This window comes from Chlorocebus sabaeus, chromosome 20 (genome assembly GCF_047675955.1).
Source record: "Chlorocebus sabaeus isolate Y175 chromosome 20, mChlSab1.0.hap1, whole genome shotgun sequence".
Lineage (NCBI taxonomy): Eukaryota > Metazoa > Chordata > Mammalia > Primates > Cercopithecidae > Chlorocebus > Chlorocebus sabaeus.
This window is the reverse complement of record NC_132923.1, coordinates 99278655-99295987: the sequence shown is the minus strand read 5'-3', so window position 1 is coordinate 99295987 and position 17333 is coordinate 99278655. Positions and strand designations below refer to the sequence as shown.

The following is a 17333-nucleotide window of genomic DNA, read 5'->3' as shown; positions in this document are numbered from 1 at the left end:
CCATCTTCAAATCATATCACTTTAATCTCTGCCTCAGACATCACACTGCCTCCTCCTCTGACTCTGACTCCTCCTGCACCCCTCATACAAGGACGATTGTGATTATTGGGCCCCTCCAAATAGTCTAAAACAATCTCTCCATCTCAAAAGATCATTAATCACATATGCAAAGTCCTTTATGTCACTGAAGGTAACATTCACAGGTTCTAGGGATTAAGATATTGACATATTGGGAGTGGGGGTCATTATTCAGCCTTCTACAGGGTCCATGGCAAATACTCTAAGGTTGGCTCTCAGATTGGGGTGGGAGTCAGTGACTCTTCCCAGCCTTCTTAGATTCCCAAAGTTATAACTAAGTGTCAATTAGAGAGAGAGAGAAAGTGAGTAGTGAATATATCAGGGGATTCCTGTATATACCCCCCAATCCACTCCCACTCAGGGGTTTTTCTGAGGTCGGTGGTCCCCAGGCATGAAGACTTGAACATTTTTAGTCTGACTCCCTGGGCCTCTGAGAAAACAATGTGGAGAGATACTGCTAACAACTGGAGAAATAAAATCTCTCTTCTCCTCAGCCAACCCTTTTCCCAGGGGCTGTCACTTCCACTGCTTTTGAAAGAATGTCAGGGGTCCTTTTATGTATACATCTATGACCCTTCCTACCAGAGAAGCTTGGAGTCCCTTTATTCCCCCAGGAGGCATTGGATCAGCAGCCTGCAACCTCTCAGCATGGATCACAGAAACTGGTTTGGACAGCAGAGCCCGCAGACCAGAGACAGGAGGCCAGGACATCCCGCAGTCTTGGAAGATTACCCTCTGGAGCTTAAGCCAGAGGGTGGGCCACCAAGGTGAGGGCCTCTCCAGAGGCATCAGCGACTGTGGGCAGGACCGCCGACAGCTTTCCGAGATCCGCGCAACTGACAGCACATCGGAATTGCATACTGGAAGGCATCAGCCATCCAGGGCCCCGACCAACCCCGCGGTCAACGCCTCAGATTCCAGCTCCTCCGGATTCTGCACCTGGATATGACGCCTCTGGATTCAACTGAGCGTATAGCTCCCCCAAATGCACAATCAGAGGCAAGACGCGGGCTCCAGTATCGCCGACAGCCTCAAACCCGGCAACGCGGAGCGGTAGACTACGCTCAGAATTCAGCACTGCGGACAGTTCCATGATCTGCACGTCGGGCTGCGCCCGGACCCAGCCCCCCTCGACTAGCATTCCACCTCATGCTGGCCACACTGTGGTCTCCTAGCCCCTGTGGTCCGGGCTCCGTCCGGTCTTTCCATATTCCGAGCTCACCTCCGCATCTCCCTGTCTCCACTCTTCATCTCCCCGCCCCCGCACCTTCCACCTCCAATCACTCAGCTTGTCCGTCTCACCGGCAGCCGCTGGACCTCTGCCTCTGGCTCCCGCGGTTCCTGGTCTCTTTCTTCCCCAACCTCCCAGGTCTCCAGCCCCCAAGCTCCTCAGCGCCCCTTTCTTCGCTATTGCTTGGCCACATTTTTCTCTGTCTCTCCAGGTCTTTGCTGCCTGCTTACTTCAAGCCCCAGTACAGACTCTAGTCTCTCCAATGACTCCTTCCCGCAGAACCCCCGTCCCCAACCCCCTATCTTTTGGCATGCCAGGCTCCGAGCAGAGCCCACCAGTCTTCTCACCTTCCTCGGCGGTCCCAGGCCGCCAGGGTCCCAAAAGCAGCGCGAGACAGAGCGGCATCCGGCAGAGGAACAGGCGCAGCGGGTGTGGACCGGCGCCGGTCTCCATGGTCCGCAGACCGAGCTGTCAGTGCGGCGGCGGCTCAAGCCGCGCCAGCCTAGCACCGCTGAGCAGTGCCCCCAGACCCCAGCGCCAGCTGGGGGCGGGGTCTCGCCGCTCGCCATCATCCATGGGGACCAATCACTAGGCACCGCCGCGGGATGCCCACCAATCCCCGCCAGCAGAGGGTGGGAAGGTGGAGTTTCATAGGCCAGGGGCGGAACACCCAACTGGTGGGGAAAGGAAGGGGTCCCGCAGATCCCCAAACCGTGGGGGGTGGGGCAGCCGTGGAAGCTGGCTGGGCTTCTGAGCGAGGGGGATGAGCTGGCGTCGGTGGTCCAGAGCGCTAAACCTTAGCTCCTCATTCCTGAGAAGTAGGCAGGCAACGTGGGCTTGGCTTAAAGAGGGGCGACCCTCGGGGAGGCAGCGACACTTGCAGCCTCTGAGCTAGTCTGGAAGCTCCCTTGTTCCCAGGACTTGGGGGTTTTGAAGCTTTATGTCCTGACCCCAAGCTCTGGGGAGCTCTCCTGTCTCCCTGCCCTAGGTCTGTTCCTGTGTCTGAGGCTCCTGGTGTCTCCTGGCTCATCCCTCCCCTTTCTCTTCCCGCCCTCATCACACACACACACACACACACAGCAGCAGCAGGAAGGAGGAAAAGAACCCGAACCCGGGAGCTGCTCGGGAAAGGAGAGCAAAGTGAGGGACGGGGTCCCGCCCTACCAGCGCGCGCTGCCGAGGCTGGGAAACCATGTGGACGCTGGGATGGGGGCGGTGGTGGTTTTGCATGAACGATCTGTTCCTCAGGTTCTTGCTCCTGCTGTCAAGACACAAGCAGCACACCTCACAACCACCCCTGTCCTCAGTCTGCTCAGAATCGGGGGTTCGCCTCTTTGATCACCCCACTCCGCCCACCCCAGGGGACTAGTGAACAGCACAGCCGCCAGGAATTGGAGATTCCTGCGAGAGAGGCGGAGCAATCCTGGAAGAGTTCAGCCGGAACTGAAGAAGCCGCAAGAAAACGTGGAACACGACCTCTGTCTAGTGAAGGTCATTTATGTGCAAGCTGAGGGTTTAACACTTTGGTGGTGGGAAGGGCTGGGGCCCTCCAGGACGAGGGAGGCGGCTACTGAGCGCCACCATCTGGGCTGAACTTGAGGGGAGAAAGCTCCACCCACCTCGTGGCTTTTCCGATCTCTTTTCTTGGGGCACCCACCCACTCTCTATTTGGAAGCGAACATAGCCTAAGAAGCCTCGAGAGTGAATGTGAATCCTGTGACTACTTGGCCCCTGCGGTCTGAGTGTCTGTGCTTTTGCATCTATGTATCCCTCACCCCTCCACCCAGCCCTCACTGGGCGCCATGCTCTGTGCTGCAGATGCCCTGGTGAACCACTCTGTCTCTGCCACAGTCCATACCTCTTTGAATACCGAGTGTAAGGAGGATTCCTGGCATCGTAGATCACTGGCCATTTACAACCTGCTTTCATGTGCCATTTCTGCGTGTGTTCGTGTGTATGTGTGTGAGTAAATGCACACGTGCTCACTCAGACATACTTGCTGGACAGTAGCAATAGGAGGAGTAGGTGGGAGGAATTGGTCTTCTTTACCTGCAGAAAGAAAGGTCATCAGGAGAGGCTGTGGCTTGGACACTACGGGAGACAAGCCCGCTGAGGAAGCAGAAGGAGGTGTGGCATCCCTCCAGTCCTTGGATGGAGGCGGAACCTCTAAAACCAGACCTACCTGAGGAAGGGTTCTCACACTGCCACCTCCTTTCCATCTTCATTCTCCTCACGCTCGATTTCTCCCCTCCCCCTCCCTCCAGCTCTGGGAGATGGTATTTTTAGAAGCTGCTTAGAGACCCGGGACTCCTTTCATTTCAAAATGAGTCCTCACTCCACCATCCCTCACTCCTCTTTAGAACAGGGTGCCATCCCCTTAGCAGGCTCTAAGGCACCAGTCAGGGTTTCTTACTGAAGCTCCAGGGACTTCAACCCAGAGGTTCTGACCCTAGGTGCTAAAACAAAATACAGACGTCCTCTGAACCTGAGAAGGACCTTTCAGAAACCAAGCAGATGGGGGAAATTACCCCGGGGAAATCTACATAGGATGCTCTGGCAAACATCTGACTGTTGGAGTCTGGTTTCTACCCTCTTCCACCATACACACCTTCAGGCATCTGGGGTGAATTTCCAGATGGAGACCCTAGGAATAGGAGGAAAGAAGAGGACAAAAAGTCGTGAAATAATCCTTCCCTTTCTTCCTCTGAGCAATTCATTTATAATAAAACCAGAATGGAGAAGCCCCAGTGAATGCAGATATATGCAAATCAGCTGGATCTTAATAAGAGTTGCTCTAAGGCGGACCCCACTGTATCAGGAAGCTGCAGAACGGACAGCTCAGTAAAATTCCGGAGGGCCTTAGAAGGAAACCAACCCATTGTTTATCAGGACATTTAAGTGCTGGGGGCCAGTTAACTAATGGCTAGAGTTAGGTTCCTCCCAGGAATAGCAGTGGAGACTGGTGAAATTTGGAGGTAGGGGAGGGGGGGGTATCTGTCCCTGGTGTTGAACCCTCAGCCCTTCGGCCAGCTTTGGGCTTTCTATCCATGATGCTGAATCCAACAGGGTCTGGACCCTCAGCTGGACCTGGGACTTCTCTACTGCCATGTTCTGATCCTTGGCAGGATCATAAAGGGTAAGTAGTTTTGCTTCATAATCTTAAAGATTTTCTCTGCTTAATTTTCAAAATTAGTAAATTAAATGCTTTATATTTCCTTTAGCTAAGAATATACAGTGGTGGCTTCTACTCCTCCAGCCTATAACCAAAATCTGACAATTCATGTCTTCAGGAGATAAACAGCCTTCACTCCCTTGCAGAAGAGTGGAGGGGCCTGGAACCCACCCAGAAACATCTTGTTTTCTCTTTTGCTCCTCTCAGACTTCTACTGAAGTAGGCTGGAAGAGATACCCCTCTCTACTTCTACCTCACTATCTTCTAGGATCGTGGGGGAGGACACTTGATGTGGCTGAGCAACTTAATTAAGCACCCAAAATAATAAAAAGTGACCTTCCAGGGAGCAGATTTAATGTTACCACAACCTCCATCTCCAAGTTACTGAAAGTTACAAATCTAGATGCTGAAGATTTGACCTCTTCCTTTTGCACAGATACAGAAAGTATGGTGAGCCTGACTGGACAGAGAAGGTTATCTCTTCTATAAAGAAGTTTAAGATTGTGTCAGAGGAATCAGGGTCAAGTCCCACTCTCAGGAAGAAGGATGGGGAGAGGCAAAGAGCAGTGGGAGCTTTATCGTTCAAAGGGTCATTTTTTTTTTTTTTTTTTTTTTGAGACAGTGTCTCACTCTGTTGCCCAGGCTGGAGTGCAATGGCCCGATCTCGGTTCACTGCAAGCTCCACCTCCCAGGTTCAAGCGATTCTCCTGCCTCAGCCTCCCAAGTAGCTGGGACTACAGGTGCACACCACCACATCTGGCTAATTTTGTGTTTTTAGTAGAGACAGGATTTTGCCAGGTTGTCCAGGCTGGTCTCAAACTCCTGACCTCAAGTGATCCACCTGCCTCAGCCTCCCAAAGTGCTGGGATTATAAGCATGAGCCACCACGCCTGGCCTCAATTGTATTTTCTTGGATAAAGGAAGCATAAAGCATTTAATTTACTAATTTTGAAAATTAAGCAGAGAAAACCTTTAAGATTATGAAACACAACTACTTACCCTTTATGAGCCTCCACTTCTTTATTTGTAAAATAGGAACAAAAACACCTTTCAGAGTTATTGTGAGGTCAGAATATAATTTTTACATATGGCCCAGCTCTGTGCTTGGCACGTAGCTCTGGTATATATTATTATTCAACTCCATGGTTAATTAAGGTTTAAAAAAAAAAAACAGAAGGTAAAAGGAAAAGAAGTCTGGGCATGGTGGCTCACACCTGTAACCCCAGCACTTTGGGAGGCCGAGGCGAGTGGATCATCTGAGGTCAGGAGTTCGAGACCAGTCTGGCCAACATGGTGAAACTCTGTCTCTACTAAAAATGCAAAATAGCTGGATGCGGTGGTGTGTGCCTGTAGTCCTAGCTACTCGGGAGGCCGAGGCAGGAGAATTGCTTGAACTTGGGAGGCAGAGGTTGCAGTGAGCCGAGATCATGCCATTGCACTCCAGCCTGGGCAAAAAAGAGAGACACTCCATCTCAAAAAAAAAAAAAAAAAAGAAAAAGAAAAAGGAAAAGAAGGGATAAAGGAAGGTTAAGTGGTGAGGTAGGAAGAGAGAAAGATATATATATATATATATATATAGAGAGAGAGAGAGAGAGAGAGAGAGTCATAGAGGAAAAGACAGAATGAGAGAGAAAGAAAGAGACAGCTGGTTGAGGTGAATGTGGCTAGAAAGCACAGGAGTCTGAAAGAAATGTGCTTGAAGAGACAGGAGTGTCATCAGGGCAGGTTGGCTGGCCAGCTGCCAAGTGGCATCAGAGGTGACATTTACTTTGAATTCATCATGGTCCAGGCTTATGAACTTGACTTTAACAGCATTAAGAGAGAATCTGTCTATTGGGGAATGGAAAGTAGATCCTACTAACCCAGCTCCTATCCTGCTATCTGAGCCAGAGAAGCAATGTATTAATTTATGATGAGAAATGGAACAGCCAAGGGGGACAGAATGCTCACAATGGCATGTCCAGCACATTCTTTCCCTGTAGGAAAACATGTCCTGGAAGCCAATTTATGATGTGAAGACAGCTTTGAGAGTGGGAGGAGAGGGAAGTGAATGGTTTAAATATTTGATGGCATCAGGCTCTGATAGCCTTGTTCCTCCAAATCCCCAGAAGGGATAAACCTGCTGTTGGCACCTGAGTAACTGTGTAGGGGCCAGGACTGGGACTGGAATATACAAACATGTGCTTCTCTGACTCTCTCTCTCTCTCTCTTTCTCCCTAATGCATATATACATACACACACACGCAGATACACACACACACACACACATACACACAACACACACACATACACAGACATACATATATTTAGTATGTATTAGAGACAAGCACTCTGTTGCCCAGGCTGGAGTGCAGTGGTGCGATCATAGCTCACTGCAGCCTCAACCTCCTGGGCTCAAGCAATCCTCCAACCTCCTGGGTAGCTAGGACTACAGGCATGCACCACCATGCTCATAATTCTTTTTATTTTTTCTTTTGTAGAGACGAGGTATCACTATGTTCCCCAGGCTGGTCTCAAAGTCCAGCCTAAAGTGATCCTCCTGCCCCAACCTCCTAAAGCGTTGGGATTACAGGTGTGAACCACCATATCCAGCCTTCTGACTCTCTATTTTTATTCTAGCTCTAATTCTGGAAGCAGCCCATTTTTAGATTGCAGTTCTTTTAAATTTAAATCACCAAAGTAATATAAACTAATGAAAATTGTATAGGTAAAAATATCTATCCTTTCCATTCCAGATAGTCCCCCTCCCAAATTTAAATCCTGTTAAAGACTGATATGTACGCCACCTCGCTCGGCTAGTTTTTTGTATTTTTTAGTAGAGACGGGGTTTCACTGTGTTAGCCAGCATGGTCTCGATCTCCTGACCTCGTGATCCGCCCGTCTCGGCCTCCCAAAGTGCTGGGATTACAGGCTGGAGGGAGAATGGCGTAAACCCAGGAGGCGGAGCTTGCAGTGAGCTGAGATCCGGCCACTGCACTCCAGCCCGAGCGACAGAGCCAGACTGCGTCTCAAAAAAAAAAAAAAAAAAAAAAGACTGATATGTACAATTCCTGATATTTTCTACACACACACACAACTTTACAGAAAATTAATACATCTATTAGTATGGTAAATGCTGTTGATTATTTGCCCAATAGCTTTCCCCTTTCATATTTTATATTGCTGCCAGAGTCTCAGTTTTATTTGGATGTTCTTCTACTGTAGCTGTTTGCTAGCGAAAGATGATCCTCTCCCCAAGTTCAGGGATAAGTAAAGATTGCTATTTGCTAATCACTCCCATCCCATTCCATGTAGCGTGTGATTACAACCCTGGCATTCTGAATCAGAAATTATAGGAAAGGTTTTCACTCCTAATAAACAGAGATGGATGACAGGCAGCATTCCACTTCTTCTCTGGATGTCATGTCTGCATCTGACACCGGGAGCTGCTGCCTGCCATTACAACATCATGAAGGGGGATATCTCAGCAATGGCAGTTGAGATTTTTCAGTTGTGTTTAACAGGAAACCAAATAAAACTGGCTTAAACAAAAATGAGATTTTATTGGTTGATACAATAGGATGGGAGTAGATCTGTGTAGAACAGTAAGATTTTGCATTGGAATTGTGGTAGAGTGCAAAATCACCAAACCTGGATACTCTAAAAAGGAATGCAATTGAAATCCTAGAACTGAAAAATATAATAGTTGAATTTAGCATAGTAGATGGAACTGATAGCAGGTTAGACACAGCTAATTCTAGGATTAATTATGTGGAATATAGTTTCAGCATAAAATATCCAGTATGGGAAGAGAGAAAAGAATTGAAAATATAGATAAGAGAGAAAGAGACATATGGGCCATGCCAAAAAGACCTAACTACATGGAATTAGAGTCCTAGAAAGAGAAGAAAGAGGAAAAATAGGAAAGAAGTACTATTTGAAGAGAGAGTATTTGAAAATTTTCCAAAATTGATGAAAGATATCAAGACACATACTCAAGAAGCATTATCAATCCCAAGCAGGATAAATGCAAAGAAAATTACTTTTTTTTTTTTTTTTTGACAGAGTTTCGTTGTATCACCCAGGCTAGAGTGTAGTGGTGTGATCTCGGCTCACTGCAACCTCTGCCTCCTGGGTTCGAGCAATCCTCCTGCCTCAGCCTCCCGAGTGGCTGGGATTACAGGCACGTGTCACCACGCCCAGCTAATTTTTATATTTTTATTAGAGACAGGGTTTTGCCATGCTGGCTAGGTTGGTCTCAAACTCCTGACCTCAAGTGATCTGCCCACCTTGGCCTCCCAAAGTGCTGAGATTATAAGTATGAGCCACCGTGCTCGACCAAAAACTATATTTAAGCACTTCATAATAGAACTGCTGAAAACCAAAGACAAAGAAAAAATATTAAAAGCAATTAGAGAGAGAGAGACACACATAACCTTCAAAGGAACAACATTAAGACTGACAATGGGCCAGGCGCGCTGGCTCACGCCTGTAATCCCAGCCCTTTGGGAGGTGGAGGCGGGCGGATCATGAGGTCAGGAGATTGAGACCGTAGTGAAACCCCGTCTCTACTAAAAATACAAAACATTAGCCAGGTGTGGTGGCACATGCCTATAGTCCCAGTTACTTGGGAGGCTGAGGTAGGAGAATGGCGTGAACCCGGGAGGCGGAGTTTGCAGTGAGCCGAGATTGTGCCACTGCACTCCGGCCTGGGCGACAGAGCGAGACTCCGTCTCAAAAAAAAAAAAAAAAAAAAGTGACAATGGCAGAGTGCGGTGGCTCACGCCTGTAATACCAGCAGTTTGGCAGGCCGAGGTGGGTGGATCACCTGAGGTCAGGAGTTCAAGACCAGCCTGGCCAACATGGTGAAACCCCGTCTCTACTAAATATACAAAAATTAGCCAGGCGTGGTGGCACGTGCCTGTAGTCCCAGTTATTCGAGAGGATGAGGCAGGAGGATCATTTGAACCCGGAAAGCGGAGGTTGCAGTGAGCCAAGAGTGCACCACTGCACTCCAGCCTGGGCGATAGAGTAAGACTCTGTCTTAAAAACAAACAAACAAACAAACAAATGAAACAACAACAACACCCCCCTCCACACACACACACAAACACACACACACACACACAAAACTTCGGCCACGCATGGTTGCTCATGCCTGTAATCCCAGCACTTTGGAAGGCCAAGGCAGAAGGATCAGTTGAGGCCAGGAGCTCAAGAGCAGCCTAGGCAAGACCCCATCTCTACAAAAAAATACAAAAATTAGCCAGGCATGATGGTGTGCACCTGCAGTCCCAGCTACTCAGGAAGTTGTAGTGGGGGATCACTTGACCCAGCAGGTTGAGGCTACGGTGAGCTAGGATCGCACCACTGTACTCCAGCCTGGGCAACAGAGCGAGACTGTCTCAATTTTTTGAAAAAAGGGCTGAGGCCAGGCACAGTGGCTTATGCCTGTCATCTCAACACTTTGGGAGGCTGAGATAGGAGGATCACTTGAGCCCAGCAGTTTGAGACCAGCCTGGGCAACATGGTGAAATCCCATCTCCACTAAAAATGGGAAAATTAGCCAGGCATAGTGGCATGCCCCTGTCATCCTAGCTACTCAGAAGGTTGAGGTGGGAAGAGAATCATTTGAGCCTGGGAGGTCAAGGCTGTAGTGAGCTGTGATCATGCCACTGCATTCCAGACTGGGAGACAGAACAAGATCTGTCTCGAAAATAAAATAAAATAAAGTGAAAAGACTGACAACTGACTCTTTCATATAAATGATAAAATCCAGAAGATGATGGAATGGCATCTTTAAAGTGCTAAAAGAAAGTATCAATCTAAAATGCTATACTCAGTGAAAATATTCTTCAAAAACGAAGGTAAAATAAGTATGTTTTATGACAGTCAAAATTCTTCACAGATCCACACTAAAGGCATACTAAAGGCGATTTTTAAAAAGAAACTCAAGCCGGGCGCCGTGGCTCAAGCCTGTAATCCCAGCACTTTGGGAGGCCGAGACAGGCGGATCACGAGGTCAGGAGATCGAGACCAGCCTGGCTAACACGGTGAAACCCCGTCTCTACTAAAAAAATACAACAACAAAAAAAAACTAGCCAGGTGAGGTGGCGGGCACCTGTAGTCCCAGCTACTCTGGAGGCTGAGGCAAAAGACCCGGGAGGCGAAGCTTGCAGTGAGCTGAGATCCGGCCACTGCACTCCAGCCTGGGCAACAGAGCGAGACTCCGTCTCAAAAAAAAAAAAAAAAAAAGAAACTCAAAAAGAATTACGAACATCCAGGAAAAAAAATAAGATCAAAAGAAAGTAAATATGTGGGTAAAAATAAATGAACAATAACTGTATAAAGTGATAATGTCATGTGAAGTTCTAAACGCACGTAGAATTAAAACACATCACAAAAATAGCACACAGTGTGGGAGCAGATAAATGGAGTTAAAGTATTTTAAGGTACTTGCATTGTCTATGAAGTGGTAAAAGAATTATTTATGTTAAACTTTAGCAAGTCAAGGATGCATGCTGTAATTACCATGGTAATCATGGAAAAATAGTAACAAAAATATGTTACTAACAAGCTAATGTAGAAACATTTGGAATAATAAAAATAATCAAAAAATATCTAGAAGAGAGGAAAAAAGGAACATCGAACATGTGGGAGAGATAGAATACAAATACTAGGATATCTTGAAACTCAGATGTATAAATAACTATTTTAAATATAAATGGACTGAATATTTCTTTTATTTATTTATTTTTAGATGGAGTCTTGCTCTGCCGCCCAGGCTAGAGTACAATGGCATGATCTCCACTCACTGCAACCTCCGCCTCCCGAATTCAAGCAATACTGTTTCCTCAGCCTCCTGAGTAGCTGGGATTACAGGCACGCACCACATTGCCCAGCTAATTTTTGTAATTTTTAGTAGAGACAGAGTTTCACCATGTTGTCCAGGCTGGCCTTGAACTCCTGACCTCATCATCTGCCCAGCTCAGCCTCCCAAAGTGCTGGGATTACAGGAGTAAGCCACCACACCCAACCCCTAAATATTCCTATTTTAAAATAAAAATTGGGCCGGGTGCCGTAGCTCATGCCTGTAATCCCAGCACTCTGGGAGGCTGACGCAGGAGGGTCACTTGAGCCCAGGAGGTAGAGACCAGCCTGGACAATATGATGAAACCCCATCTCTGCAAAAGAATACAAAACTAGCTGGGCATGGTGATGCACACCTGTGGCCCCAGCTACTTGAGAGGCTGAGGTAGGAAGATCATTTGAGCCTGGGAAGTTGAGGCTGCAGTGAGCCTTGATTGTGACATTGCACTGCAGCCTGGATGAGAGTGAGACCCTGTCTCAGAAACTAAAACCAAACCAAATAAAATAAAATAAAAACAAAGATAGTCAGATTGAGTTTCTAATTTATTTATTATTTTTATTTTTTAGTATTCAAAATATTTCTTAGAGACAGGATCTTGTTCTGTTGCCCAGGCTGGAGTGCAGTGGTGCAATCATAGTTCACTGCAGCCTCAACCTCCTGGGCTCAAGCAATCCTCCCACCTTAGCCTCCAAAATAGCTAGGACTACAGGCATGTGCCACTGCACCTGGCTAATTCTAAAAAAAAAATTTGTAGAGTGAGGGTCTTGCTATGTTGTCCAGGCTGCTCTCAAACTGCTGGCCTCAAGCAATCCTTCTGCCTCAGCCTCCCAAAGCACTGGGATTATAGGGGAGAGCCACCATGGCCAGCCCAGACTGGATTTTTGTTTTTTTGTTTTTGTTTTTGTTTTTTTTTTCTTTTAGATAAGGTCTCATTCTGTTACCCAGGCTGGAGTTCAGTGGCATGATCACAGCTCCCTGCAACCTCTGCCTCCTGGACTTGAGTGATCCTCACACCCCAGTCTCCTAAGTAGCTGGGGCTACAGGCATATGCCATCATGCCCAGCTAATTTTTGTATTTTTCTTTTTTTGGTAGAGATGAGGTTTCACCATGTTGCCCAGACTGGTCTTGAGCTCCTGAGCTCAAGTGATCCACTTGCCTCAGCCTCCCAAAGTGCTGGGATTATAGGCATGAGCCACCACACCTGGCCCAGATTGGGTTTTATACAGCAACTTTATACTGCTTTAAAAAACTTACACATAGCCGGGCACAGTGACTCATGCCTGTAATCCCAGCACTTTGGGAAGCCAAGGTGGGCAGATCACCTGAGATCAGGAGTTCAAGACCAGCCTGACCAACATGCAGAAACCCCATATCTACTAAAAATACAAAATTAGCCAAGCATGGTGGCATGCGCCTGTAATCCCAGCTACTCAGCAGGCTGAGGCAGCAGAATCGCTTGAGCCCAGTGGGAGGAGGTTGTGGTGAGCCAAGACCATGCCATTGCACTCCAGCCTGGGCAACAAGAGTGAAACTCCATCTCAAGAAAAGAAAGAAAAGAAATTTCCACATAAGGATACAGATATGTTAAAGCAAAGGTTGTAAACAAACAAACAAACAAACATACAAACAGTATATAGTACAAACAGTAACTAAAAAAATCAGTATCACTAAACTAACACTGTAATTTTTTTTTTTTTTTTTTTTTTTTTTTTTTAGATAAAGTCTTGCTCTGTCTCACAGGCTGGAGTGCAATGGTGCAACCTCGGTTCACTGCAACCTCCGCCTCTTGGATTCAAGTGATTCTCCAGCCTCAGCCTCCTGAGTAGCTGGGATTACAGGCAAGCACCACTATGCCTGGCTAATTTTGTATTTTTAGTAGAGATGGGGTTTCATTGTGTTGGTCAGGCTGGTCTCGAACTCCCAACCTCAGGTGATCTGCCCACCTCAGCCTCCCAAAGTGTCGGGATTACAGGTGTGAGCCACTGCGCCCAGCCCTTTTTTTTTTTTTTTTTTTTTTTTTTTTGAGACAGAGTCTCGTCTGTCGCCCAAGCTAGAGTGCAGTGGCACGATCTCGGCTCACTGAGGAGTTGCTGCTGAATGATATCCACAAGCTGGAGCAGCTCGACCACCTGGCAGAGAAGTTCTAGCAGAAGATCTCCATGCATGAGGCCTGGACCCATGAGAAGGAAGCCAGGCTTAAGCAGCGGGACTAGGAGATGGCCACCCTATCAGACATCAAAGCCCTAATCCACAACCACGAAGCCTTCGAAAGTGACCTGGCCATACACCAGGACTTTGTGGAGCTGATTGAGGCTCTAAGAGTGGAAAAAACTCAAACGATTTTTCCTCTGCTCTCACACAACCCAGAATGCTTCTGTGACCAAATGTGTGTGGGGTTTTCCCCACCCACCGATCAAGCAATCAAATCTGCAGCAGACACCAGCTGCTTGTCCTCCAGTTCAATTCAATTCTGACGGTTATTTACCTGGAGATAGTGTCAGATCCCACAGGGTAAGGGCTCAGTCCTACAAGACTGCCTCCACTTCAGATGCTAATCACAAGCCCAATTATTTTTGCCTGTGCTTCAGACCAACGGGCTATAAACTGGGGATCCTGCTACCCCCTACTTGGGTTCCATTAATTTGCTAGAGCAGCTCACAGAACTCAGAAAAACACTTTACTTACATTGGCTTGTTTATTACACAGGATATCACAAAGGATACAGATAAAGAGATGCATAGGGCAAGGTGTGGGAAAGGGGACTTGGGGCTTCCATGCCCTCCCTGGGGATGCCACTCTTCAGGAACCTCCATGTGTTCAGCTCTCCAGAAGCTCTGTGAACGCTGTCCTTTGAGGGGTTTATGGAGGCTTCATTATATAGGCATGATTAGTTAAATCGCTGGCTATTGCTGATCAACTTAATCTTCAGCCCCTCTTCCCTTCTCAGGGGTTGGGCAGTGGGGCTGAAATTCCCAACCCTCTAATTATGCCTTGGTCTCTCTGGTGGCCAGCCTCCATCCTGAAGCTCCCTAGGGGCTGCCAGTCATCCATCCACTCATCAGCATACAAAAAGACATGGTTTCGGAAATTCTAATGATTTTCTAGTCATTGTATGCCAGGAAGCAGGATCAAAGACCAAATAGATATTTCACAATATCATAGAGAACATTGCCCAGGAACTCAATGAGCTGGATTACTGTGACTCCCATGGCATCAATGCCCAGTGCCGGAAGATTTATGAGCAGTGGGAAACCCTGTGCTCTCTGACCCACTGTCACAGGGAAGCTCTGGAGAAAATGAAGAAGCAGCTGGAGGCCACTGATTATCTGCACCTGGAGTATGCCAAGTGGGCAGCGCCTTCTACAACTGGATGGAGAGTGCCGTGGAGGAGCTCCAGGACACGTTCATCATCTACGCTACTGAGAAGATTGATCTCAGCCCACAGCCAAAAGTTGAACCTGCCAGATACTGATAGGGAGGCTATCCTGGCCACCCACAAGGAGGCCCAGAGGATCACAGAGAGCAAACATACTAAGCTGTCAGGCAGCAACCCCTACACCACTGTCACCTCCCCCAACCCCACCCAGATCATCCACTCCCGGTGGGCAAAGGTGCAGCAGCTGGTGCCAAAGCAGGATTATGTCCTTCTGGAGGAGCAGAGCAAGCAGCAGTCCAACGAGCACCTTCACCACCAGTTCTCCAGCCAGGCCAATGTCATGGGAACCTGGATCCAAACCAAGATGGAGGAAATTGGGTACATCTCCATCAGGATGAAGGAGACCCCAGAGGACCAGCTAAACCTGAAGCAATATGAGCAAAGCATCGTGGGCCACAAGCTGAACCTGGACCTGCTGAAGCAGAGCACCAGCTCCTCCAGGAGGTCTTCATCTTCAACAACAAGCATAACAGCTGCATCGTGGAACACATCTGCATGGCTGGGAGCAGCTGCTCACCACCATTGGCTGCATCATCAGTGAGGTCAAGAACCAGATCCTCACCTGCAACACCAAGGGCACTGGCCAAGAGCAGATGCAAGAGTTTCAGGTGTCCTTCAGCCACACTGACAAGAGCCGTGGCAGGGTGCTGGGGCCGAAGGAGGTCAAGGCCTGCTTCATCAACTTGGGCTACAATGTGGAGAATAGCAGCAGAGCAATGCGGAGTTCAATTGTATCATGAGTGTGGTTGACCGCAACCATAGCAGCCTTGTGGCCTCCCAAGCCTTCATCAACTTCAGGTCTTGGGAGACCACCAACATAGACACAGCCAGGTCATTACCTCCTTCAAGGTCCTGGCAGGGGACAAGAACTTCATCACGGCTGAGGAGCTGCAGGGAGAGGTGTCTCTGACCAGGTCAAGTACTGAATCGCCCACCTGGCACCACAACAGGTCCCCAGTGCCTGGTGCCCTTGTCTACAAATCCTTCTCTATAGCTCTATACAACAAGAGTGACTATGAGGCCCCTGGTGAGACTTAGATCAAATATCCTTCCTCATGGCCTCTGGTAGGGGCTGGGAGAGCCCTTTGCCCCCTTCCCATGATGTAGGCCTCTACAGTCCCCATTCCTCTAAGTCTGTATCTTCGTGAAGCACTCTGTCAGTCCTTTATGGGGGGTTGAGTGGGGAAAGGCAGGTGGGCTCTCTTCTCTCTCTTTGTTGGTGGGCCAGGAGATTCTCTCCTACCTGCGTCCACACACACACATACAAGGTAGAGGTAAGCAAGACTCTCAAGGTTAGTGTTTCTGGTCTGGTAAATATACAAGCGGTCTTCATTCTTATTATTTGTTTATTTATTAAATTGAGAATGGGGTCTCACTATGTTGCCCAGACAGGTGAACTATCCTTTTGCCTCTACTTTCCTGTGTGCTGGGATTACAGGCAAGAGCCACTGTGCCTGGCTAAGGGGTCTTCAAAAAGTTCATGGAACATGCATATTACAGGCCACGTGCTGTGTCTCACATCTGTAATTCCAGCACTTTGGGAGGCTGGGGCAAGAGGATCATTTGAGCCCTGGAGTTCAAGACCAGCCCAGGCAGCACAGTGAGACTTTGTCTCCAAAAAAAAAAGAAAAAAGAAAGAGAGAAGGAGAGAGAGAGAGGAGAGAAAGAAAGAGAGAGAGAGAGAGAAAGAAAGAGAGAGAGAGAGAAAGAAAGAGAGAGAAAGAAAGAAAGAAAGAAAGAAAGAAAGAAAGAAAGAAAGAAAGAAAGAAAGAAAGAAAGAAAGAAAGAAAAGAAAAGAAAAGAAAAGAAAAGAAAAGAAAAGAAAAGAAAGAAAGGAAGGAAGAGAAAGAAAGAAAAACATTATCACATACTATGAAAAACTATCCATGGATTGCACCAAAATAAACTGGTACTAACCAGTTACAACATGTCTGAACAGGATCTACTTTGAGGCACTAAAAGGATAAGACATCAGTTTGAAAACAGCCCTTATCAGAAAGTGACATGAATTCTGTTAAAATTGAAGGAAGAACAAACCACATTTATGGTGAAGCTTGGGCGGAAGAATGGTGAAATCGCTGATGCTTTACAAAAAGCTTGTAGGGGCAATGCCTGATATGGTTTGGATCTGTGCCTCCACCCAAATCTCATGTTGAATTATAATCCCCAGTGTTGGAGGTGGGGCCTGGTGGGAAGTAATTGGATCATGGGAGTGGATTTCTCATTAATGGTTTAGTACCATCCCCTTGGCGCTATCTCGTGATAGTAAGTGAGTTCTGGTGAGACCTGGTCATTTAAAAGTGTGTGGCACCTTCCCCCCAACTTGCCTCTGCTTTGACTATGTGACATGCCTGCTCCCCCTTCACCTTCAACCATGATTGTAAGTTTCCTGAAGCCTCCCCGGAAGCCAAGCAGATGCCAGCATCATGCTTCCTGTACAGCCTGCAGGACCGTGAGCCAATTAAGCCTCTTTTCTTCATAAATTGCCCAGTCTCAGGTATTTCTTTATAGCAGTGTGAGAATGGATTAATACAATACCCCCAGAGAAATCAGCAGTTTACAAAT

At 47.6% G+C, this 17333-nt stretch overlaps 1 protein-coding gene and 1 pseudogene across 1 annotated transcript in view; one reads left to right on the top strand and one right to left on the bottom strand.

Annotated features, from left to right (window-relative positions):
* Positions 1–1814, bottom strand: part of EPHA10 (EPH receptor A10) — a 45362-nt gene extending 43548 nt beyond the window's left edge. The window contains exon 1 of the mRNA XM_007979347.3: positions 1657–1814. Within this exon, the coding sequence (XP_007977538.3) occupies positions 1657–1762 (106 nt within the window). The 5' untranslated portion in view covers positions 1763–1814. The remainder of the gene's footprint in view (positions 1–1656) is intronic.
* Positions 1761–16051, top strand: LOC103225943 (alpha-actinin-4-like; annotated as a pseudogene).
* Positions 16052–17333: the final 1282 nt, after the last annotated feature.